Source organism: Oratosquilla oratoria, chromosome 13 (assembly GCF_046742065.1).
Source record: "Oratosquilla oratoria isolate Oo_2021 chromosome 13, ASM4674206v1, whole genome shotgun sequence".
In the NCBI taxonomy this organism is placed as follows: domain Eukaryota; kingdom Metazoa; phylum Arthropoda; class Malacostraca; order Stomatopoda; family Squillidae; genus Oratosquilla; species Oratosquilla oratoria.
Window position 1 is genome coordinate 33165099 of NC_134789.1, and position 27965 is coordinate 33193063.

General features: G+C 40.7%; 1 protein-coding gene across 1 annotated transcript in view; it reads left to right on the forward strand.

Annotated features, from left to right (window-relative positions):
* Positions 1 to 27965, forward strand: part of LOC143032210 (uncharacterized) — a 458897-nt gene that overhangs the window by 418124 nt on the left and 12808 nt on the right. Inside the window, exons 13-17 of the mRNA XM_076196680.1 lie at positions 6030 to 6214; positions 9738 to 9860; positions 19133 to 19346; positions 20112 to 20236; positions 24857 to 25102. Of these exons, the coding sequence (XP_076052795.1) occupies positions 6030 to 6214; positions 9738 to 9860; positions 19133 to 19346; positions 20112 to 20236; positions 24857 to 25102 (893 nt within the window). The remainder of the gene's footprint in view (positions 1 to 6029; positions 6215 to 9737; positions 9861 to 19132; positions 19347 to 20111; positions 20237 to 24856; positions 25103 to 27965) is intronic.

The window sequence follows — 27965 nt, forward strand, 5'->3', positions numbered from 1 at the left end:
TCTTAATTTGTTTCCAAAACATCTTTTTATTACTTTCAAAATTGTCTGTCATACTCTTACCCCATTTTACATCTGCTCTCCTCTTTGCCTCCTTTACCTTTTTCTTTACTTCTCTTTTCTTTTCCCTGTACGTCTCATATGACTCCCTCGTCCTACTTTGTAACCAATCTGTGAAAGCTCGCTTCTTCTCTTCTACAACCTTCTTCATTTCCTCATCCCACCATTCACTACCCTTCCTTCTATTTCCTCCTGACCTTCTTGTTCCACACACCATCTTTGCACACTTTATGACTCCCTCCTTGAACCATCCCCATTCCTCCTCCACACCTACCTCCACTCTATCCTTCACTCCCTCCCACTCCTTCAGCTTCCTCTTGTACTCCTTCTCCTTTTCCTCTTCATTTAGAGAGTTCACTCTAAGCACCTCCCTACCTTTTGTCCCTTTCCTCTTCCTCCATCTGTCCTCCACTCTCAACTTACCTTCCACCAGAAAATGATCTGATATTCCCCCACCCTCTCCCCTTAGCACATGTACATCCCTAACTCTTCCTATCATAATCCAATTTACCACTACATAGTCCATTAAAGCTCTATCTACCACCTTTCCCTCCACCACCCTCTCCCATGTGTACTTATGCTTGACTTTCTTCCAAAACACTGTATTTGCTATCATCAACTCTCTTTCTAGACACATTTCCACCATCAACTCTCCACTACGATTATTTCCTGGAACTCCACATTTCCCAACCACTCCATCAATTGGCTCCTTTCCTACCCTAGCATTAAGGTCTCCCAGTACTATTACATTTACACTTCTCCCTAAACCCTCTATGCACTCATTTAAATCTATCCAAAAGGCCTCCCTTTCTTCTACATTCTTCTCACTGCCAGGCCCATATGCACTTACAAAAACCCACATCTCCTTTCCCAGTTTCACCTTCATCCACATTATCCTTGAGGAAACCTCCTTCCACTCCACTACACGTTTACCTATCTCTTCACTTACTAGTATAGCCACCCCTTCCCTCCCTCGCCCTCTCTTCACTCCTGATAACCTCCCACTTACACTCCCAAACTTACAATCGCCCTTCCCTTTCAGCTTAGTTTCACTCAAAGCCAACACATCCATCTTTCTTCTCACAAACATACTACCTATCTCTTCCCTTTTACTCTCATCTGTACCACATCCACGCACATTAAAAGACCCAAACCTTAGGGTGCTGGACCAAGGCCCTCCAGCCCCTCTTATGCCTCTGCCTTTTTTTTCTAGGAATGTGCCCTGTAGGGCTACAAGGAGAGGGATGCCTAGTCCCAATCCCCGTCCCTTTTTTTCTCGCCTCTTACGATCCAAGTGGGAATTCTTGGTGGCAGTATTCTTTTCCCCCACCACAGGGAGAGGGATGACCATTCATCCACAAGGAGCTGGGATAATAAGAACAACAAAAGGGTGTTGGATGTATTAGCTCCAATCCAGTCTTTTCTCCAACCCTGCTCCAGTCATCTCTTCTTTTACACTGGAGACCCAGTGCTCCACATAACAGCTTAAGAATACTGCCACCTGGTGTCTATTCACTGAACCACACAAAAATCCAATATGGCTGCCCTCAGACAAATGACGACAAATGAACACTCCAACAATGCTCGGTCTTTCTCTCTCTCTCTCTCCAACCGAAGATAAAACTGAAGGTTCATAAAAATCATGGCCAAGGCCAATTTATTGATATGGAATAATATCTTGCTTATTTCATGAATAAATATCTTCTTAGCTAAAAACTTCTTACAACCTATTTACAGTATTTATAGGCCAAGAAATCCTATTGACCAGGGAAAACTGGTTGCAAATACTGGGCTGAGGCCCCCCTCTTAGTAAGGCAGTTGGCAAGTTGCTCAGAGGTTCCAACCAAAGAAACAGAGTTAATCTCACCATGCGACTACATATCCTTCAGCAGCACAATGTCGATGTGAAGACGATGATCCTCCACACATGAGAAGAATTCAAGGCCTTCACCAAATTCTTGTTGTCAACCAAGCAGTGTACAATGTCTCTGATAATTTGTCAAATATAGGATGCAGCCTCAGTGCACTCAACGAGTGTCAAGGTCTCAGCAGACAATGTGGATTACCACTTGACGCAATTTTCTTGATTGCCAATAAATCAGGCATCTTCTTCCTTCCCCATCCTTGAGAAAAATCACATCCCTGATGAAGTCCCACCTTTACCTCAAACCACTCACTCTCTTTTTCTAATCCTAACACATGTTCTACTACTCTCATAACAACTCTTGACTGCTCTTAACAGTTTTCCTCCTATCCCATATATCTGCAATACCTCCCACCAGATGATATTGATGCAGATGAAGCAAATCCCTCTGAATCCTCATCCACCTCAAGATTACATATGCCCTCCATATTCATCAATGCCTCCCAAGTGCCAACAGATGATCCACCACAAGTCTGAGGACAATCTGTTTGAGTCCTCAGGTGAAGTTCAGATAATTATCTGAACTTCCCCTGAGATGTATTTACATCATGGGTGTGTTTACATCAGAGCCCATATTTGTTAATTATAATTAACAAATATGGGCTCTGATGTAAACACACCCATGACGAACCAGAACCTGTGTGCCATCCCTGCCAATAACTATGCCTGGACCAAGCCATCACTGATCATCATTATGTGCAAGGCTGTCTTGATCCTTTCACTAGATTTGTTCTTGAGGTACTCCCTTCAAGCCAAGTGTAGAGCATTCAAGTTTTGTTGCACAATATCTGAGCCAGAAACTGACTCTAGAGCAGGCAAGCTACTGGTGACAGATGACACTGCAGGGTTGAAACCAGATACTAATTGGTTTGGGCTAAAGCTGGAATTATTCGCCAATGCTTTATGGGCTGACACTGCCCAAGCCAAGACTGCATCAATATCACACTTCATATCCTCAAAGACTTTTAACACTCACCAATTATAGCATAAACAGTTTTACTGCTATCTGGTGAAGCCAGCACCACATTCTGGATCCCTGGTTTGAGTCACAAGAACAGTGGCAACATGTAGTGACCTGACGATGCTACCTTCAACTTCACCCATCTGTTCATAATCTTCATTGATTCCTTACCAAAATTAAAAACCATTTCCCCTTTTTACATTGACTGCTTACTAATCAGAAGTGGAAGATTGCACTCAACAATATCAGTTGACAGTTCCGATCTCACACCTCCTATCCAATATGGAAATACTACATGCTTAGTGGATCTATAGGTTACATCATCACCAAACATAAATGTTCAGCAAGATTTTTCTTCTCTCACCTTGGCCAACTCTTCATCGCACAGATTGTTCAAGTGATTATCCAACCACTGTTGATCAATAACTGTAGTTAAACAACCAGTATCCAAAATACAACAATTTCGAGACTCCTTAACCAAATGCATAATCTTTAGTCTGTTTGACATTTTCATCACTGATATATCCAACAAATAATGACATTTTTATCATATGTTCCTCACTATTACCACCAGTATCTCATTCACTTATACCCATAGATAACACTTCATTATTCTCATACGAATGTGGACAGTATCGAGCCCAATCGTAATGCAAATCACATATCACACATTGTGAAACTTGGCTTTCATGACCCAGAGGATCAAATCTTCGATTAATCCCTTGATCACTCAAGTCAACTTGTGTCAATGGTACTGCTTCTCTTCCTCTTCGAAATCTGTATCTCTGTGATGATCCGTGTGATCATTGTCCAAAGGTGGCATAATAGATCTCTTTATTATTGCCACAAAAAACAGGCTCAGCTTTAATGCTTGAAGGACACTGCACCTATGTCCACATCTGACTCCTGAGTTGAGTTCATACTCAATTGCTGACCAAGGACATTTTTTAAAGTAGATTTTGTATTAGTATAGTTGATTTCGGAGATCACTGACATCACAATTTGAGTCTCACACTCAGCCAAATTGCTTGAAGCAAAAAACGTAAAAGTCATCACAGAGTCCAGCAGTGTCATTCCCTCCAGTGTAAACTTAAAGTATCTATGTTCAAGCTCACTCACATAGTCATTAATATTCTTCTGAAATTATACAAATTATGAAAGCTGCAAATTGGCATTGACCTTTATCAAGCAAGAACAATGTGTCCAGTTTCTCAAGAATGCTCTTTTACACCATTTTCACTCTTCAGAACTATTAAATAAATTTCAGAAGACGCTATCCTAGCCCAATCAATCAATGACAAGTATATTGACAATGCCTGCTTATCTTTAGCTAAATCAGTTAATCCACTCCATATGTTTATATCCTTTTTCCAGTTTCCATATTCAGATTCATTATCAAACTTAGGAGGGCATTTAGAAGAGGCCATTGTCACTCTCTGCTATCCAGTCTTTTCTCCAACTCTGCTCCAGTCTCTTCTTCCTTTACACTGGGGACCCAGCATTCCACATAGTAGCTCAGCAATACTGCCACCACACAAAAATCCAACATGGCTGCCCTCAGCCAAATAACAACAAATAAACACTCTCACAGTTATATAAACTTCTTTGCAGATTATGCAAAACTATTGAAGAGAGTAAGTAAAGAAGAAGATTGCAAATCTTTTCAAGAAGACCTGGACAAAGTCTGGAAATGGAGTTAAAAAGAATGAAGTGAATTTCAACATTAAGAAATGTAGTATAATGGAATTTGGAAAAAGTAAAAATAGAATATCCAGTCAGTACAAAATTGGAACAAAGGAAGTTACAAATGTAAACTCAGAAAGAGACATGACACCAGACAAACATGTAAACAAAATAGTTGGAGAAACCTACAATTTAATAAGGTCAATGAAAGTGGCCTTTGACTACATGGACGAGGAAATGGTAAAGAGAATACTAGTTACACTGATAAGGCCAAAATTAGAATATGCAGCATCACTATGGACATCCAGTACAATAAAAACCATAAAGAAACTAGAAAGAATTCAAAGAGCATTAACAAAGATGGTACCAACACTTAGGAAGTTGACATACGAACAAAGATTGGACAAACTAAACTTACTAACTCTGGAGCAAAGAAGAGAAAGAGGTGATCTGATAACCATCTACAGAATTATGAAAGGTGTGGAAATCCTTGATAGGGATGATCTACTTAAATGGGACAGAAGAAACACAAGAGGACACGAGAAGAAACTTAAGAAGGACAGTTACAGAAGAGATTTGAAGAAAAAAAAACAGCTTTCCACACAGAGTGATAGATACATGGAATAAATTGAAAGAGAAAACAGTGAGTGCTAAAACTATACATGATTTTAAGAAAGAACTGGATGCGGAAAGATACAACTGTGGGTCGCTACAAGCATAGCTCTTCTCCTGCAAAATACAACTAGGTAAATACAAGATGTATGAGGGATGAGCTAGTGGGTAGTGTATGACTTAGCTGGGCATTATACAGAGAAAGGTCCTTTTGTTATATGTATTTGTGTATGTATGCATGCATGCATGCATGCATCTAGGAGGTGCTAAGATGGGAGGGAGGGTGGAGGGGTGTGGAGTGTTTTCGGGGATGAAATGGGTGGGAGTGTTTTTGTGCCTTGTCCTTTTTGGCTACCCCCCTGGTAAGGGGAAAAAAAGCCTTGGTATATGTATGTATGTATGTATGTATGTATGCATGCATGTACTAATATATTTTTTCATGTGTATATGATACAGCTCTTTTATACCTCATATCTATCTATCTATCTATTTAGCAAAGGCTTTTTCTCCCTTACCAGGGAGGTAGCCAAAATTAAAAAGCATATACCATATCCCACTCATTTCATTCCCATCTATTCCATTCCCATCCACCACCTTTTCTTCCCTCTCATCTTAACTTCTCATGGATGATGAGTCATCCCTGTATCCTGCCCACTGCCCTGTGTGAGAAGCAATGCAGCAAGACACAGCCCATCCATAGTGAGGCCACTTCACTTATTTATTCATATACCTTTAGATATTATGAATAAATGGGTAATAATTTTTTACTAATACAGAACTTAACTATTTCAGGTTTGGGTAGGAACAATTGCACATGGACCTACTAAGCAGACACTATTAGGAACATATCGCCATACTGAGACTTGGGATTTCCAAGATGAATTGGGACGAGTTGTGCTTGATGTGTGCCAGAATATTGCTAGAGGTGTTCTGTGCTTCCTACCCTCCTATGCTATGCTCAACAAACTTGTTGACAGGTTAGTTTTATCTTAAATATGTGATCTTTTCATTTATCCATTAGAATATAAATGTGGGTAAAAGTAAGGTGATGAGATGTACAAGCAGAGAAGGTGGATAGTTTTAGATACTTGGGTGTGAACGTGGCAGGAGAGGGAGTGAAGATGGAGGTAGAATGTAGATTGAGAGAAGCGAGTAAATGCCTTAGTGGATTAAAAAGTGTAATGAGAAATATACATTTGGGAATGGATGCTAAGAGGAGATTGTATGGAGGAGTGATTGTGCCAACAGTACTGTATGGGGCAGAAACATGGAACATAAGAGAAGAAAAGAGGAGGAGTTTGAATGTGTTTGGGATGAGGTACCTGAGGAGAATGATAGGGGTTACTAGGCTGGATAGAATGAGAAATGAGGAGGTGAAGAGGAGAACAGGTTTGGAAAGGGAGTTGGGAGATAGGGTTGATGAAAGAGTTTTGGAATGTTTTGGACACATGGAAAGAATGAGTGAAGAAAGATTAGTAAAAGAATTATACTTTGTTGTGATTAGTAAAAGAGGTGTGGAAGATAGAGGTGGAGGGCGTGAACATGAGGGGGTGACCAAGGATGAGATGGATGGATGGGGTAAAAGGGGCATTGGGAAAGAGGGGAATGTCTGTTAAGGAAAGAGAGGAGAGGATAGAAGATAGGGGTGAATGGAGAATGGTTGTGTATGGATGATGCTGTGATGCATGAGGGGAAGTGGGTGGGGGATGGGGGGGTAAGGGAGTATGTGTGAAAAATAATTTGATGCAACCTGAAGGGAGTTCTCCCCGTCTTCTCCATTTCTGCATGAGAGGGACGGAGAGTGGGGTTGCCGACTTAATGAAGCGACCTTTCTGTGGATGTGCTGTGTCTTGTGACACTGCTTCTGACCCAGAGCAGTGAGTGAGATGCAGGAATGACCCATCATTCAGGATGAGCCAAGATAAGAGGGAGGGAGGGGGTGTGGATGGGAGTGGAGTATATGGGGATGGAATGGGTGGGAGTGGTTTTTATGCCTTTGTTTTTTGGCTACCTCCCTTGTAAGAGGGAAAAAACCTTTGGTATATGTATGTATTAGCAGTAGTTTATATATATATATATGGTATATATATATATATATATATATATATATATATATATATATATATATATATTTATATATTTATATACATACATATACCAAGGCTTTTTGCAAATTGGATACTGAAAGAGTGTATAGATGAACTGACAGACAAACTATACAAGATAATAAACTTTTCACTCAAAGAAGGAAAGGTACTGTAAGATTGGAAAGATGCAAACATAGTACCAATATATAAATGAGGAAACAAAGAAGATCCTACAAACTTTTGACCAGTATCCCTTACAAGCACAGTAGCAAAAATATGTGAAAAAATTATCAGAAACAAATGGATGAAACACTTGGAAGAGTATGAAATATTAAACCCTAAACAATTTGGGCTTTAGAAGTGGAAGATCGTGTACCACAAACTTAATATCCTTTTACTCAAGATTAATTGAGATAATACAAGAAAGAGATGGCAGGCCAGATTGGGGCTTCTTGGACTTGCAGAAGGCTTTTGACAAAGTACCACATAAAAAGTTAATAAGAAAAATTGAAATAATAGGAGGAATACAAGGTAAGCTACTGGAATGGATGAAGGATTTCTTAAGTGGGAGAAAAATGAGAGTGATACTTAGAGACAAAAATTTGAACTGGGAAATCGATGTGATAAGTGGTATCCCACAAGGTTTTGTATTGGCTCCTTTAATGTTTGCCATATATATAAATGGTATGAATGAGGGAGTGAAGTGTTACATGACCTTCTTTGCTGATGATGCCAAATTACTCAAGAGAGTAAGCACAGAAGACTGCAGATTGCTACAAGAAGACCTGGACAAAATATGGGAATGGAGTCAGAGGTGTGAAATGAACTTTACATTAAGAAATGTATTATAATGGAATTTGGAAAAAAGCAAAAATAGAATATCGGGTCAATATAAAATTGGTAACAAGGAAGTCAAAAAAGTTTATTCAGAAAGGGACCTGGGAGTGATTATCTGAAGTGACTTGACACCTGATAAACATGTCATTAAATTAATTGGAGAGACTTTTAACTTATTAAGATCAATGAAAGTGGCCTTTGACTACACGGATGAAGATAGGGTAAAGAAAATAGTGGTTGCACTAATAAGACCTAAACTAGTATGCTGCAACACTATGGGCACCTAGCACAAAAAAGAAAAGGAAATTAGAAAGAATTCAAAGAGCAGCGACAAAAATGGCATGTTCACTATCAAATTTGACATATGAACAAAGATTGGAGAAATTACATCTATCAACACTGGAACAGAGAAGAGCAGACAGGGAGAAATCCTTTTGGGCTGTGTCAAAATATCCTTCACACATAACCACTCCCTAACCCTTCCCCATCCCCCATCCACTTCCTTGCATCACAGTATCATCTATACACAGCCATTCTCCACTCTTATCTCCCACCTTCTCCCTTCCTTGCTCAACAGACATCTCCCTCCTGCACAATGCCACTTTCACTCCATCCATCCATCTCATCCTGGGGTGCCCCCTCATGTTCACTCTATTCACCTCTCCCTTCCACACCTCTTTTACTAATCTCTCTTCACTCATTCTTTCCATGTGTCCAAACCATTCCAATACTCTTTTATCAACCCTATCTCCCCTCTCCTTTTCCACCCCCACTCTCCTCCTCACATTCTCACTCTATCCAACCTTGTAACTCCTACCATACTTCTCAGACATTTCATCTCATTTACATTTAAACTTTTCCTCTCTGTCTTTCATAAATTCCATGTCTCTGCCTCATACAGTGCTGTTGGCACAATGGCTTCTTCATGTATTCTCTTTGTATCCATTCCCAAATGCCTATTCCTCATTACACTTTTAATCCCCCAAGGCACTTGTTTCTCTCAATCTATAATTTACCTCCACCTCCACTCCTATCTTTCCAGTCACATGGGACCCCAAGTATGTAAAGCTATTCATTTTCTCCAGCCTCTCTCCTTTAAGATTTACTCCAAATTGCTGCCATCCTTCCCTTGTACATCTTATCACTTTACTTTTACCCACATTTACCTTCAACTTCTTCCAATTGTATACTTTCCCAAACCCTATCACTAACCCCCTTAATCCCCCCCTCTGACCTGCCATAAGCACAGTGTCTTCAGCAAACAACAACTGGCTCACCTCCCACTTTTCTCCATTTTCTTTAACCATCTCCAATCCCCTGGCCATTTACCAACTCATTTACCTCCCGCACCACCCCATCCATGTACATTATAGTAGTTTCACATTTTCTGAGTTCACATATTGAAAGGACAATCTGTAGTTTGTTCATATGCAGCACCACTCATTCCATGGTTCATATTTGATCTAAATTATACCATTACATTGAAACTTTGAAGATCATAAGACGTAGTTGTTTGTCCAAACTTTTTCGGTGTCATCCCATACTGTAGTTTTAAAATGTTATCATCTTTTATCAGGTGGCAATCAACTGGGCTCTGGGATGAAATACTGAAAACAAAGATGATCATGATAGAGCCTCGGAGATCAGATGACTTTGAGGAAACCATGAAACTCTTCTATGACACAATTAGGGATACAAAGTAAGTATTTCTTGTGTTTATTTAATTTTTTGTTTATAATCAGTTTCCCCCTGAGAGTACATACCTTGGTAGCACATACCTGCACTCACCCTTCTCTAAGTCTGTCACTTTAGTAAAATTTTGTGTACATGTCAATATTTATAATCATCACTCAGTCATTAGAAGAAATATCTAGACTGCATATAGCTTCACTCACCCTTTTATAAGTCTTACATTCAGTTAAAGTTAATTTTTTCCATGAATTTTTATAAGATAACCTTTTATAGCTACATACCAAGACCTTTTTCCTCCTTGTAAGGGAGGTAGCCAAGTCAAAGGCACATGCCTACTCTCACCCATTCCATTCACATCCACCATTCCCTCTGCCCTATCCCCTTTCATCTTAGCTGCTAATGGATGATGGACCACTCCTGGGTTAGAAGCAATGCAGAAAAACACAGCACATCTACAGCAAGGCCCCTTCACTCAATTGGTGACCCCCCTTCTGTCCCTTCCTACAGAAAAGAAAAGGTTATCTTGCTTTTCTGCAAGATAACCTTAAAGATATAAAAGAATTATGTAAAAAACTGATGGAACAGTTACGGAGAAAGTTGGTCACACACAACCTTATAACCCCTTTGACCTGAGACCAGAACCATGGGCTTAGAGGGACATTCAAGGTAGCCCTAACCCCTTTAGCCTTGGTTCTGTCTTCAGATTATGCTCTTTTTACTTACATTCAGTGCAAAAAGTTGTGCAAACCTCAGCTTTCTTTAACAAAGTGCAGGTGTCACTTTTTTCTTCATGTAAAATTCTTCAGTATATGGGCAGCATGCAGCACCTCTTCTGAGTTGGCTTGAATTGAAACCAGTGCTTCACCCAGAAGTGCTTTGTGAGCTACCACTCTGATTGGATGCATGTATGATTTTCTAACCACCCTTTCATTGCATTTCCATTGATCATGATATTCAAGTGCTTGAGTGTCCTGACAACTCAACAGACTTAAACCCAATTAGATATGCCTGGAAGTGTTTAGGAAGAAAGTCAAGCATAAGTACACATGGGAGAGGGTGGTGGATGGTAGGGTGGTAGATAAAGCATTAATGGGTTATGTAGTGGTAGATAGGAGTATAATAGGAAGAGTTAAGTACATGTTCTAAGGGGAGAGAGTGGGGGAATATCAGATAATTTTTTTGGTGGAAGGTAAGTTGAGAGTGGAGGATAGATGGAGAAAAAGGAAATGGACAAAGGGTAGGGAGGTGCTTCGTCAGGGATGTGTTATGTCACCTTTGCTGTTCAATTTATACATGGAGGTGGTGCAAGATGTAAATGCAAGGGTGGTGGGTCAGGGATTGGAGATGGTTAAAAAAATGGAGAAAAGTGGGAGATAAGCCAGCTGTTGTTTGCAGGTGACACTATGCTTGTAGCAGGATCAGAGGGGGAATTGAGAAAGTTAGTAACAGAGCTTGGGAAAGTGTGTGAAAGAAGGAAGTTGAAGATAAATGTGGGTAAAAGTGAGGTGATGAGATGTACAAGGGGTGAAAGTGGCAGCAGATGGGAAGTGAGCATTAAGGGAGAGACTGGAGGAAGTGGATAGTTTTAGATACTTGGGTCCAAATGTGGCAGGAAAGGGAGGAGTGGAGGTAGAGGTAGAATGTAGATTGAGAGAAACGAGTAAATGCCTTGTTGGATTAAAAAGTGTAATGAGGAATAGACATTTGGGAATGGATGCTAAGAGGAGATTGTATGAAGGAGTGATTGTACTGACAGCACTGTATGAGGTAGAAACATGGAATATAAGAGAGGAAGAGAGGAGTTTGAATGTATTTGAGATGAGGTGTCTGAGAAGTATGATGGGGTTACTAGGCTAGATAGAGTGAGAAATGAGGAGGTGAGGAGGAGAATGGGGGTGGAAAGGGAGTTGGGAGATAGGGTTGATGAAAGATTATTAGGATGGTTTGGACACATGGAAAGAATGAGTGAAGAAAGGATATTAAAGAAATTCATACAACACTCTACTCCTTTGTCCATGTCATTTATGTATATAGCAAACATGATCGGGGCCAGTACTGATCCCTGCGGGACACCACTTATCATTTCTTCCCAATTTGAGAATTTGTCTCTAATTACTACTCTCATTTTCCTCCCAGTCAGGAAGTCTTTCATCCATTCCAATAATTTTCCTCTGATGCCACCTATTGCTTCTATATTCCTTATTAGTCTATTGTGTGGTACCTTATCAAATGCCTTTTGTAGGTCCAGAAAGGCACAGTCTGCCCAACCATCTCTCTCTTGTATTATGTCTATTAATCTTGAGTAGAAGCAGATCAAGTTTGTTGTACATGATCTTCCTTGTCTGAATCCAAATTGATTTGGACTCAGTATAGTTTTTTCTTCCAGATATTTAACCCATCTATTTTTGGCAACCTTTTTGCAAATTTTTCTACTGTGCTTGTCAGGGAGACCGGTCTGTAATTTGATGGGATCAGTGTGAAGTCATAGTAGCCAAACATTGTATACAGATAATAGAGCTCTAGAATTGGTTATTGTGTACATATTCACAGTTTCTATTGAAAAATGTTGCAGAATTTAGTTGAATATGAAGAAGAGGAGTTAAACATTGGAGTTTATTCATTATCTGTCCAGCCATATATGTTTGAACCTATAATATGATGCCATAGTAGACCTTCTTGACCATAGTAGGAAAGAAAATGGGGAGGAATGGGATCAGGAAGAGGAAAACTGGGGATACAGGGGAGAAAGAATAGGAAATACTGACTGGTATGTCTAGAGATAGGCTAGGGCTAAGGCAAAACTAGATCATCATCTTATTCTTAGTGTTAACCTAATCAATGAATTAGTGCTCTGAGCATTGGCCTAACCATGACTTCACTCACCCATAGGACTTGGCCAAATGCCAGTTTTGACAGTCTCAGTCTCATGTCGTGTAGGTGTAGGCCAACAACAACTTGGAAGTGTTGGGGCATTCATATTTAGCTCCATGGTCTATTGTAGGGCCTAGGCCTACATATGCATGTAGCATGTCATTTGTGTAGGCTGTCATGTACATTTTATGAATCTGCACAGAGGGAATGTTTGTTGACCAAGGAAGGGAGAAAGCAGAATATAGGGATGAATGGAGAGTGGCTGTGTGTAGATGGTACTGTTATGCAAGGAATAGAGGGGAGGGGATGGGGGGTAGGGTGTGCTTATGTGTGAATGATATTTTGATGCAGCCTGAAGGGATTTTTCCTTGTCTTCTCTTTTTCTACATGAGGGACCGCAAGTCCAAGCTAGAATTGAAAAAAAAGTGCCATCCCTGGCATATCCCCCCTTATGTGAGGGCCCTGTGTGTTGATAGATAAGTAGATAGAATTTAGTAAATACACCCACCACAAAAAGATGTGCAACTCACCTATTATTATTGTGACAAGTATATGTTTTACAAAAAGTGATAGGTCTGTACTCAACTTCCAATAGTATTTGGTGCCCAGCTTTTGAAGTCAGTCACCATCTGGCTTATAGTAATAGGAAGAAAGAAACAGTCACTAGTTGTCAGCTCTCCTAATATGAAAATGAAGAAATACAGTTGAAATTTATATAGATCTTAGGGCCAGTTTGTGAAAAAAAATTATATACAATTTAAGTCAATAGAGATCTTGGGCCCAGTCTAGATACTGAGTATTCATTCCTTGGGGCTGCTCCTCCAGATGGAGTTGAGGGTGTTGACAGGTTTTTAAGATGGGTGGCACGGAGGTGTTTCTTTATGACAATTGCCTTGCAAAACCACTGCTTGAAGTTACCTACCATTGGTCTATAGTGAAGTGCTTGCATTAAAAAATCTGTGTGAAGATATCCAGAGAAGAGAAGGAGCTTGACTTAGAACAATGTGTGTCCTGTATATAAAGTGGTAACAGGTACATATCATTGGATAAAATGACTATGGAGCATTCTGCTGAGTAAATTTAGCACACTACAGTAACTCATAGGGGATGCAGGACAGTTGGCCTCTGGGAGGTGGGTGTGGAAATAGAAACATGGGTGGCTGTGGAGGAGGTTGCAAGTGGGGTGGCAGCAACCACATTGGCACCTCTGGGTGAGGTAGTGGCAACCACAGTGATGGTGGTATCAACAACAGCAGTGGAAACAGTGGCAAAATGGGCAGTAGTAGCTCCAGGCTATGACTATGTTGTGATGGTGTTAACATCAGGAGTGGTGGGAGAGGAGGCTGCAACTTTTTTCATGTTGCAATCTGCACTATCTGTATGTGAATGCCCATAGTGAGCCATCAAGAGACAGCTCATGTGTATAGGGCTATAGGAAACTTCACAAGAGATTTTCCTAGAATGGTGGCAGCAAAGGGGAAAAGAACTCACAGGCAATGTCATCTAAGAATGATGAAACTAACCAGTAGCAGGAGTCTGCTACTGGGGAGGGGGTAAGAGAACTTGCTAGACAAGAATGTAGGTGCTGCACTGACTGGAGAGTTGTCAGACGTTTTCTTCTGGTGTAATCAGTAGTCCTCTATTCAGGAAAGCTGTTGGAGGGCATTCAGCAATGTAGTGGCTCATTGGTTATGGTAAGGGTAAAGGGTGTCATCCTTAGAACAAAAGGAGGAATCTCTTATGATCATCTGTAGCCTAGTTGAAGATGGAAGATGCAGGTTTCAACCTATCTTGAGGTGGGGACTAGAGAGATTGTTGGTGTACACTCAGTCCTAAGCTAGTACCATCCCACCAATGAAATGTCTTGATTCTTCAATTTAAGGCATGTGTCTTTCAGCCTCCTTACTTTGAGTCTTGTAGTTTACACCAGGTCTTCCCTACTTAGGAAAAGGGAAATGGCTTGCTAGGTTGGTTCAATCACAGCTGCTCTTGTTACTCTGCCTCCTGGTTTCCCAGTATGTTGACATAATTTGGTACCCAGTTGAGGGCCACTCACCTCCCCAGTGCTCAGAACTCCTGGGTGAGGTGTAAGGTCATGGTGGGGAGCCAGATGTTGTTTTCTGAGTCTTCAGATTTGATGGCTTGAAGTGAGATTGGTGAGTTAGTGTGAGCTACAATGTCATGCTTGTAGTGCATGATGAAATGTAGTCTAAAGGTCAACCATCTCCACTTACATAGACCAATGCATGCCCAGGATCTGTACTCTCCAGCTTTGTCTGGGACCACTAAGGCCACTCCTATTGTGTCCCTGGTGGAATAAATGGACTTTCCATATAGCAAGTTACAGTCCTATGTGGCGTACTATTCCATCACTCCCTCCATCACCATCTGTAGTTAGGGGCTGTGATTGAGAATGCAGCAGTTGTAGGGTGACAGGAGTAGCTGCAGTGCCCTTGACAGTGGTGTTCAGAATATTGGCAATGACCATGATGGCGATGGGAAGGTGGGGGAGCAGGAATTGTGGTTACATCAGTGGCAGCTATAGGTAATGGCCATGTCACAATGGCACTGGCAGTGGGGCAGAGGCAGCAAAGGCTGTGAGGGCAGAAGTGGGAACTACCACAGCAGTGACTTTGAAGTCAGGAACTATGGTAGCAACACTGGGCTGAGCTCAAAGGGAGTTGTTGTTGTTGTTGTCGTTCCCTAGACTGTCTGTCCGAGCAGTCCCGTCTCCCCAAGGAATGCCATAGCCGAAACTGGGTTTTCCCACAAATCCTTTATAGAGCGTATGTTGTGTTGTTTGCGTGCATGATTGTGTATAATGCAGTCTTCCATTATGTGTTGTATGGTATGGGGTGAAGTGTTACATCCTGGGCAGCTGTTCACAACGCGGTCATCCAGCCTCTTCTGGTAGCTTAGAAGTGCTGGGTGGTGACCGTACCGCAGTCTGGCCAGGTGGACTCTGTCCTTTCGTGGGAGAGAGGATTCAGAAGGGTGGATATCAGGGGGTCTGGCATGCAGCAGTGTGTTGTCTTTCAGTGTGTTAATGGAGCGGTGAGTGATATGATTATGAATATGTTTCCGGAGGCTGGTATTTGGTGGTTGTGGAGGAAGAGAAGAGAGTATCTGTGTGTGATAAAGGTCTTTGGGTGTTGTTTTAATGTTTCTTGGTGTGTGTGGGTGTTCTGCTATGTAGTGTAGCGGGTGTAATGTATTTGTGGTGGCTGCGGCAAGTGTTTGTGTGCCTCTCATGTCGAGGTGGTCCTTGACTTTGAGGACTTTTGTTTCATGGTGTAAATGGTCTGTAGGTGTTGTATTTGTGCAGCCTGTAATTGTTTTTAGGGCTTTGTTTTGTATGATTTGAAGGGTGTTGTGGTGTGTCTCACTGAGATTAGGAGCCCATGCAGGACTCGCATAATTCAACACTGAGCGTATGCATTGTTTGTATATTGTTATATTAGTTTCTTTGTTTTGTCCAAATGTTGTTCCAGTGATTGACTTAAGTGCGTTAAGTCTGGGTGTGCATTTGTTTTTTATGTTTGTGATGTGTTGTTTGAAAGACATGGATGTATCATATGTTACACCAAGAATTTTCGGTGTGTTTGTGTGTGGTATTAGAGTGTTGTTGATGTAGAGATGAGGTATGTATTTGTGTTCTTTTGTCCAGTTGGTGAGAAGTGGCGGTGGACTCATCACCCTGATCCACCACTCTATCTGTTTTGTGGACACAAGTGCCACAACCAAAATTCTCCTCCCTACCACAGATAACACAACAGAAATCCAATCCATTCGAATCCGCACAGGCAACAAATCAACACTGACAATAGTTAACATGTACATTCCCCCCCAATCATCCCCCACAGTTCCAGACACCTTCAGGCCTCATTTTAGCCAACTAGCCTCAATCCCCAACCTGATCATGGGTGGAGACTTCAACGCCAAGTCGTCTGCCTGGTATGTCGACAACCCTGACACAGACAGAGGGCTTGATATACAGACTCAGTTTGACTCATTGACTATCATGAACAACACACATAATCATACACATATCCCACACCAAGCCCTCTACACTCCCTCCTCTCCTGATATCACCTTCTGCTCCCCCTGCCTAACCCCAACAACATCATGGAGAGTGGTCGGAACCCTTGGCTCTGACCACCTTCCAATCATCATCACCACCACAGACACACTTACACCAATTACAAGAGAGCTAACTGGGAAGCTTTTACTGAAGAGACAGAACAACATTTTGAAACACTTAACAGTACACCAATCACAAACATAAACAATGCTGTGCACACTTTTAATACAATCATGCAAAATGCAGACAAGAGATACATCCCTAGAGGCAACAGAAAATCACACAACCCCAACTTCACACCAGAAATCCAAAGCCTCATCAGACAACGTGACACACTTAAACATGGTACCCCCACACCTATCCCTCAAAACATAGCAGACCAAATACAAACACTAAACACTGTGATTGCCAATAAAATACATGAACAAAAAACACAAAATTGGCAAAACTTTATCAATACACTTGATCACAAAACAAACACCAGCAAATTGTACAAAACACTCAACAGCATTACACTATCCAACAGTAACACTACACGCTCTCATGCAGCAATAATCACAACAACAGATAATCTACCCTCGAACAGACAACAGGCAAACGCACTCATACGTCATTTTGCACAGACAAGCCATCTCACTTCTCACCCTGACGACCGACGCACCATTCGACGTAAGAAAGACTTTCCCACAGACTCAGACTATGCACCCTTCATAGACAGTCAGACAAAACTCATAATGCATAATCTCAAGCACTCATCTGCCTGTGGCCCTGATAACATAAGCAACATCCACCTAAAACACATTGGACCACAAGGTATACATGCACTCACAAACATTGCAAACTACAGCTATTCACACAACACTATACCCGACATCTGGAAGCATGGTAAAATAATCACCATTCCAAAACTGAACAAAGACCCAACAATCCCAACATCGCACCGCCCAATCACACTTCTCTGCACCCCCTCTAAAATCATTGAACGCCTAATACTTAAACTTGTCACACCACATATTCCCCTTGCTGACTCACAACACGGTTTTAGGCCACTACACTCCACAAACACTCTTCTGACAAACCTCACACAAAGAATTTTAGATGGCATCAATTCAGATAGGCCCCACCAAAGAACACTTCTTATAACATTAGACATTAGTAAAGCTTTTGATGCTATCCCCCGCCACAACCTAACAAATAAAATATATAACACAGACATGCACAATAACACCAAAAGATGGCTGGCCAATTATCTGGTAGGTAGGAATGCTTACGTGTCATATAATGGCCAATAATCGCACATCAGAAACATTAAGAATGGAGTACCACAGGGCTCAGTTCTATCCCCCACACTATTTACATGCATGACTTACCCACGCCAGACATCTCAGAAATACAAATCTCTTCCTACGCAGACGACATAACAATCACATGCACACATCGTAACACAGACAAAGCTGCAGAAATAATCCAGCCATACCTTGACACACTCAACACATGGTTCATCACAAACAGACTCAAAATAGCTCCAACCAAATCTACAGCTCAAAGGGAGTTGGTGATGCCAGTGGGCAATATCTGTAAGGTAGAGAAGTTCACATGGGAGGACAAATGGGTGCCCTCCACAGGAGAGTGTAATTACAGCACAGCAAACATCAGTGGTAGTGAAAATGCAGGGTGGTAGTAGCATGGGTGTAAGGTGGGTGAGGTGAACGATGAAGGCAATGGCAACTTGGTAACAGAGATACTTAGCAAAGTTGACGATGAGATCCATCATCGTGTCATATCGTGTCAAGCACTATCAATCTGTCACTTCAGTGATCACCAATTATAGTTAAGTGATGGGCTTCACAGCTAGGGTAGTGACATAAATGTGTTTTCTCGGTTTATTCAAGGAATATTGTAACAAATTTACTTTAACAGGGTAACTGGTTAGCTCATCAACTGACAGCGCGATGGGCAAATATCCTTGCTTTGCATTCTGAAAAGCAGTGTACAACATGCTACAAGAAAAATATGGCCATCACATTAATACAGATTGTGCTTCCATGGGTACAATAAACCAGGTTTTGGGGACAACACACATAATACATCTGCTTTAGAGGGCAGTGGGGCACAAGAGAGGGGGAATTTAAAGGAGAAAGGTGATAGGTATATTACATTGGATGGAATTACTGTGGAGTATGTGACTGAGTGCATTGAGTACACTAGAACTTCATAATTGTTATTTCATATGATATAGGTCATACACTTAGGTTTGGATTTGATGATGGTGTTTCATCCAGTTAAACAATATGCATGAACCCATATTGTATTTGGATTTTTTGCAGACCAAGTGGTGATAGTGACAAGAAAAAGGAAAGCCAAAGAGGAATCAAGTATGAAGAATATAGAGAAGAGGGTGAAGTATATGAAGAGGAAGAGGAAGAAAAGAAAGTTGACACATCCTACACACTTAATGGTGCCCTTTTTATGGCTGTATGCCGAGGCAAAGTTAGTGAGGGACTAGATTTTACAGATGACAATGCAAGGGCTGTAATTGCTGTAAGTATTTTGTGGGTGCCTGGCAAATATTCTTGTCTAGGCTGTTAGTGTATAAACAAATAGACCTAACCTGAGAGAAACACTGCTTGAACTGTTAGTAATAATAATCGTTGCCTTAAGTTTCGCTAAGTAGAAAACCCACAGCCCCACAGTTGGTGGCAAGGGTCCATAGGCCCTCCCACAGATCTCTTTGGGACTATTTCCTTGTCACCAACTGAAAGTAATAGGAGAAGAGGAGCAGTCATCAGTTGTCAACTTTCCATGTGTGAAAAAGTGTAAGAAATACAGTTGAAGTTGATAAAGAGAGATCTTGGGCCCAGTCCAGAGACAGGGTGTTGGTGTTTCAGTGCTACACCTCTTGATGGAAGTTAGGGGGTTGATGGGTATTGAAAATGGGTAGCTGTGATATCTTGTAGGTCTACTATATGGAGGTACCCATCATTTGTCCCAGCTGTTGATATGTATGTGAGAATATCTTGAATTATTATTTGTATCCCCGCTTATTAGTAGAACATTGTCATAAAGCCATAAAAAATGTTTTGAAAAGAGATTTCTATAAGTTTGATACTTAGAGATGTGTGAGCTTATGAAAGTGAGTGTGTTCAGCTTAGAGGGTCCACAGAAGGACTGCTGGCCTGTCCCCTGAGGGATGATACAGCTCCTGTACCTCACTTTGGTGGATTAATTCAGTTTGGTAATATTGTATGAATGATGCAAAGTTCATCTGAAGTATTGAGTCTAATCATATACATGTCCTTTTGGCAGGTGGGGATTCCTTTTCCCAGTGTAAAGGACATCCAGGTAGACCTCAAGCGTCAGTATAATAATAATCACTGCAAGACACGTGGGGTTCTTTCTGGATCAGAGTGGTATGAGATCCAAGCATACAGGTGAGTACTTGTAAAGAGGTAAAGAGGATGGGACCAACAGTTGGTACATGCGAGTGATAGGCCTTTTGGGACTCCATTCTAACATCCTTTCGTACTGTCCTTATGCACCTATACTTCAGGAATTTTTTTTTAAAGTCAAATTATTTACCTACTAGTCCTCTAAAATGCTACAGTTTCCATAGAAGTTACTTATGAGGTATTTCTCTCTCTCTCTCTCTCTCTCTCTCTCTCTCTCTCTCTCCCTCCCTCCCTCCCTCCCTCCCTCCCTCCCTCCCTCTCCATCTCTCCTTCTCTCTCTCCTTCCCTCTTTCCCTCCCCCCCTAGCATGTCAACCACCCTCAAATAAGGGCTTAAAAATTTCAATATACATGACCTTCCAGATTTGAAACAAAATTGTCTACCCAAATGTACACCTCTTCAAGGCTTATAACAAACTGCTCTTTCAACAGTTGTCTAACAATTTTATTATCATACTGGGTCAGAAGCAATGCAGCAAGACACAGGACATCCACAGCAAGGCTGCTTCATTTAATTGATGACCCCACTCTCCATCTCCTCATGTAGAAAAAGAGAAGATGGGGAGAAATCCCTTTGAGCTGTGTCAGAATGTCATTCACACATACTCCCTCACCCCCCATCCACTCACCCCTATCTTCTATCTTCTTCCTTCCTTCCTTCCTCAACAGACATTCCCCTCTTTCCCAATGCCCCTTTTACCCCATCCATCCATCTCTATCCAGCCTAGTATCTCCTACCATACTTCTCAGGCATTTCATCTCAAGCACATTTAAATTCTTCCTCTCTTATGTTCCTTGTTTCTCCCCATACAGTGCTGTTGGCACAATAACCCCTTCATAAAATCTCCTCTTAGAATCTTTTCACAAGTGTCTGTTTTTTTTATATCACTTTTTAATCCCCCAAGCCATTTACTTGCTTCTTTCAATCTACATTCTACCCTCCTTTCCCGCCACATTAGCCCCCAAGTATGTAAAGCTATCCACTTTCTCCAGTCTCTCTCCCTTAATACTCACTTCCAATTTGTTGCCATCCTCTCCCCTTGTACATCTCATCACCTTACTTTTACCCACATTTATCTTCAGCTTCCTTCTTTCACACACCTTCTCCAACCCTGTCACTAACTTCCTCAATCCCTCCTCTTATCCTCCCACAAGCGCAGTGTTGTCAGCAAACAGCAACTGTCTTATCTCTCCTTTTTTCCATTTTCTTTAACCATCTCTAATCCATGGCCCATTACCTTTGAATAACCTCTCACACCACCCCATCCTTGAATAAATTGAAGAGCTATGGTGACTTGACACATCCCTTGTGAAGTCCCACCTTTACCTCAAACCACACACTCTCTCCATTTCTAATTCTCACACAGGCTCTAATATTCTTGTGAAAACTCTTGATTGCTCTTAACAGCTTTCCTCCTATCCCATATATCTGCAGTACCTCCCACAATGTCTTCCTACCTACACTGTCATAAGCCTTTTTGAAATTCATAAATGCCTAAAAAAATCCTTACCTTTTCCTATAGCTTTCTCACATATCTGCCTTACCACAAAAATCTGATCCATACAACCCCTATCTGTCTTAAACCCACACTGTTCCTCTCCTAATCCTCTCAATGAAGACCCTCCCATAAGCTTTCCTAACTACACCCATCAAACTGATCCCACTTAACTACCATACTCACACTTGTCCCCTTTTCCTTTGTAAAGTGGAACTATACAGGCACTCCTCCAGTCTTCTGGCACTCTACCCTCTTTTAGACAAACATTAAAGAACCTCACCAGCCAGTCCACCATCAATGTACCTCCAGTTTTGACACTACATAACTCCCATCTAACCCAGGTGCCTTACCTGCTCTCATCAATTTAATAACTGCTTTCACCTCATCTTTTCTTATTTATCCTCCATCATCCTTGTTCATCACTATCATTTTCTTAGCACTTCCCACTGCAACTATCTTTCCCTCCCTATCCTCTTTCACATTTAACACCTCCCTAAAATACTCTGCCCATCTTCCTCTTACATTTCTTCCATTATCATCTCTCCATCTGCACCCTTTTACTTCTTTTCTCTACTTGATTCACCTCCTCTTCCTCTCTTAATTTCCTTCCAAAACATCTTTTTATTACTTTCAACATTTTCTGTCGTACTTTTATTACCGTATTTTCCGGCGTATAGTGCGTGACTTTTTTCCGTTGGAAGAGCCTAAAAATGGGGGGTGCACGTTATCCAGTGGTGCACATTATCTACGGCCTACGATAAAAATTTTGCGGCTGTGTGTGTAATTTTTTTCACAACAATGTGACGATATTGGCCGTCACAAAGTCGGGAGGCCACTTCTCCGTGACGTTCCGTGAGAACAAGAAGAACAGCCATGGTGACATGAAAGAATACGCCAGCATGGGCTACCGTATATAAATATTTGGTATAGGTAGGTATCCATCGAATCTTATTTTTCATGTTTAAATAGGCCTAAACACCATGAAACATGATAAATATTCATGATATTTGCCCATGTTCACAGCATCCTAGTTTGAATTTTTATGTTGGCTTTGTTGCTTCACTTTAGGTATGGTACAAATTCTGTTGCGGCCGTTCATAAACTCGTGCCAAACACCTGACTACAACACCCTCTTTCGGGAGTTATATTAACTAAACGTCACCTCGATGAGAGACTGTCCTATTTCACCACTGTCATTGCAGGTTCAAAGCTAAAACGAAACAGTCTGTAGTTTGTTTCAGTATTAAATAAAAAATGGTAAAGACGAATTATTTCCTCAAGATATAAAATGAACATTTTCTGTAAAAATCCCGAAATTTTTCTGTATATTTTACTTTCAATAAACTTTTTTTTAGATCATATTTCCTACAAACTATTTAAGCTACAAAGTAATAAGGGACCAACGCACAACATGAGTCATATACCGGTACATGTAGTTTCGACTTTTTCTTAGTTGTGTCCTGATTGATGCCTAAACTGACACTTAATTTAGTGACAAATCAACAGATTTCTCAGCGGTGGCTCTAGCCAATGAAAAATACTTCTCCATGTAACCTCGTTCACATGATATAAATGCCGATGTAAAACTGCGTTATCGACAAATGCGATCGGGCATGCGCGTTATACGTCAGTGCGCGCTATCTGTGTACTGAGATAACGAAGTGCATGGGTGCAAATCATAACCCGATGCGTATTGTAAGCCGGAAAATATGGTACCTCATTTCACATCTGCTCTCCTTTTTGCCTACTTTATCTTATGCTTCATTCTCACCTTTTTTCTTTGTACCTCTCATATGATCACATCAAATGAAACTGCAAAAACAATTGCTGCTTATGTTAAAGAAACCCTAGAGAAATATGACTGCTAGGCTGGGAACCAGTTTGGTTGTTGCCATTTGAATTCTCTCAATCTTGCTTTTATCCTTCACTCTGTGTGATACATTTCACTGACATATTCCAGTCTTGGACAGATTAGGGTTTCTATGAGTTTTTTCATCACCTCTTCATCCATATAGTGAAAGACCACTTTAATCATCTGCAGTAGTCCATATATATATATATATATATATATATATATATATATATATATATATATATATATATATATATATATATATATATATATATATATATATACACCAGTATGTCTGTCCACCAAATCATGTTGATATATCAGTCAGATGACAGCATGTCATAAATCAACACTCCCAAATTTTTCTCCTCTTGCTTTTGTAATGGGTTTATTCCCAAAGAATAGTTTAAAGATGGTCTTTTGCCATTATTGCCCATTTTCAGTAATTTTTAATATTGAAATTCATTTCCTATTCATGGTTCCATGCAAAAAAATGTCTAGATTTTTTTTGTTTTGTTTTTTGCAATAGTCTACAGTCCTCGTTTTTCACTCTTCTCATAATTTTTGCATCATTTGCATGTTTGCATAGCTTTACCTTCCATCATGTCACTCATATAGATAAGAAACATTAGTGAAAGCACTGAACCTTGTGAGGGTGTCAGCAAGCTAGGAGATAAGTTTCAAAGGAGAAAGGTTAGAGGAAGTGGATAGTTTTAAATATTTTGGTTTGTATGTTGCATGATCATGCACATTTGTGTCATCACCTAGAATTATAGATATAATTTTTTAACATTTTACAGTTCATGTTTCTTTCTATCCATGAAACTTTGCTTTTCTATTCAGCCCACTAAAGTGAAGCATGGTTTCTGTACTGCATTTTTTCTGCATTTTTACAACTGTCCCTAAACAGGACTATTTCTATACCATAAGCTTGTAGTACTCTAGGAGGAGGGGAGCAACAACTAGTAGTCAGCTCTCCTTCTGTGAAAGGTTGAGGAAATCTAATTAAAGTTGATAGCAATTTTAGGCCTGGTCTAGAGACCAAGTGTTAGACCCTCAGAATTGCACCTTCAGATACTGAGGGTGTTGATGAGTTTTGAAGATGGTCAGTAGGGAGATGATTCTTTCTGATGTCGATCAAACAGGACCACCACTTACAGATAACCAATCATTGGTCGCTCGATGGTCTAATTGGGCATTGAGTTTGGCCATAGGAAAAGAATCCAAGACTTGACATTTCTTACCCTTGCAGGGCCCTCAATCAAGCTCTTGGACGTTGCCTTCGTCATCGTTATGATTGGGGTGCCCTGATTCTTATTGATGAGAGATACCAGCGAGGCTTTTACGGACAGCAGCAAGGACCTACTAAGTACACAAAGGGTCTCTCCAAATGGGTCCGCAATTGTACTGCTCATTATCCCAACTACAGTGATGCAATCAGAAGTCTTTCTTCATTTGCATTCACTATGACAGTGAACCCACCAGGAGAGAAAGAAAAGTAAGATTTTACCAGTCTTATGTTATATAATTGACAGTCACCCTATTTTATTTATAATAAAGCAGTCTGACTCCAGTGGTCATTGTCACAATGTGTGCGCTTTAATATTGTGATGAACTTGACCTTGGTCTATTACTTTAAGCCATTTCTATTCATAATACAGATTGCAAATTTCAAATTATTTGAATTGTTGTGCATGAGCAAACTGAATTTCGAATATTCTATATATTTGAAAGGAAGAGATGGCTTTTATCATATGTATCATATATTTCATTATATTGAGGTAGAATTGCATGGTAATGAGCATCCAGTAATTAAGAAAGACCACATATCTAAAGAATGTGAAGAAATACTGTTGTCCATATACAGTAGATAAAGAAATACTTGGAATAGCTAAAAAAGTGATACATCCCAAGCAGGAGCAATGCATGAATTCAGATCTAAATATATATACATATACCAAGGGCCTTTTCCCCCTTACAAGGAAGGTAGCCAAGGTCAAAGGCATAAATGCACCCCCACCCATTTCATCCCCACATACACCACTCCCATTCACCACCCCTCCCTCCCTCTTCTCTTGGCTCCACATCAAGGCCACTTCATGTAACTGGTGATCCCCCATCTCCACCCTTTCATGCAGAAAAAGAGAAAAGAGAGGATGGGAAGAAATCTCTTTGGGCTACATCAAAATATCATTCACATATATTCCTTAACCACCCACTTCCATGGATCACAGCATCATCCATACACAACCATTCTCCACTTATCCCCCATCTTGTCTTCTCCCCTCTTTCCTCAACAGACACCCCCTCCCTCCCAGCACCCCTTTTACTCCATCCATCCATATCATCCTTAGTCGCCCCCTCATGTTCACTCCTTCCACCTCCACCTTCCACACTTTTACTAATCTTTCTTCACTCATTCTTTCCATGTGAACAGAACATCCCAGTACTGTTTCATCAACCCTATCTCCCAACACCTTTTTGCACCCCTGCTCTACTTCTCACCTCTTCATTTCTCACTGTATCCAGCCTAGTACATACATATACCAAAGGCTTTTTTCACCCTTATAAGGGAGGTAGCCAAAAAACGAAGACATAAAAACCACTCCCACCCATTCCTTCCCTATCACACTCCACTCCCCTCCACCCTCTTCCATCCCTCTTATCTTGGCACCTCTTAGATGATGGGTCATCCCTGCATCCCATACACTGCCATGGGTCAGAAGCAGTGTTGCAAGACACAGCACCTCCACAGCAAGGCTACATCATTAAATCAGCGACCCCCCCTTTCCATCCCTTCATGCAGAAGAGGAGAAGACGGGGAGAAATCCCTTCGGGCTGCATCAAATTTTTCTCACACATACTCCCTCACCCCACATCCCCCACCCATTCCACCTCATGCATCACAATATCATCCATATACCACCATTTTCCATTCACCCCTATTTTCTGTCCTCTCCCATCCTTCCTCAACAGACATTCCCCTCTTTCCCAAACCCCCTTTTATCCCATCCATCCATCTCATCCTAGTAACCCCTATCATTGGTTCATTTCCTACTCTAGCATTAAGGTCTCCCAATACCACTACATTGACATTTCTCCTTAATCTAAAAAAAAAAAAAACTCCCTTTCCTCTACACTCTTCTCACTACCAGGCCCATATGCACTTACAAAAACCCATATCTCCTTTCCCAGTTTCACCTTCATCCACATTAACCTTGAAGAAACCTCCTTCCACTCCACTACATGCTTACCTATCTCTTCACTTATTATTAGTATAGCCACCCCTTCTCTCCCTTGTCCTCTCTTCACTCCTGAGAACCTCCCAACTACACTACCAAACTCACACTCGCCCCTCCCTCTCAACTTAGTCTCACTCATTGCCAACACATCCATCTTCTCACAGACATACTGCCTATCTCTTCTCTTTTACTCTCATCTGTACCACATTCATGCACATTAAAAGACCCAAACCTTAGGGTACTGGTTGGAAAACTCCTAGACCCTCTTATGCCTTTACATTTTTTTTAGGAATGACTCCTTTGGGGCTACAGGTAGCAGGATTCCTAGTCATATCCCTGTCCTATTTTTTATCGCCTTGTACAACTCAAGTGGGAATACTTGGTGGCAGTATTCTTTTCCCCCACCACAGGGTTAGGCAAAAATAGATAAATAAATAGAAAAGAAAATAATATTCAGAGAAATTGTACAGGACAGTAATAAGGGGTGGGGGACAGCATAACAGAGAGACAATCACAGTATAATGAAAGTGTCATCATTTCTCTATGAACAGACATTTCTTCTATCACATAAAATAATGTGTGTCTCTGGTCCATAGGGGTGCCCTATATAGACCCTGAAGTATGTTACTTTGCCACAGTAACATGCACCCAATACCCCAGATGGGAAATGAGAGCTTTGATAGAATTTGTCTCAAGGGTCATCAACATGATGTGTATTACAAAGAGATTAGTGAATTAAAGAAAGAAAATGCTGAAATAATTTGGGAAGTAAATATCCTAAAAAAAGAATTGGCTGAGGTAAAACATGAAAATGAGGAATTGAAAAGCAAAGATACCACAAATAATGTGACCATAAAAGAGGTACATGAACAAGTGAAGGTAATGACCGAAAAAATTGGAGGAAGTATAGACGAGGAAAAAATATTACAACTCAAGAAACAATGGAAAGAGGATCACGAAAAAGATAAGGTATCTTTTAAAGAAATTGTTCAGCAACAAATGCAAGAGAAAACTAAGGAAACAGTCATTCAGGTAATCAAAGAGGAGGAAAATTTGGTGAGAGATACAGTCGACCAAAAGAATTGTATAATAGTATTTGTTCTAAAAAATAAGAACCTA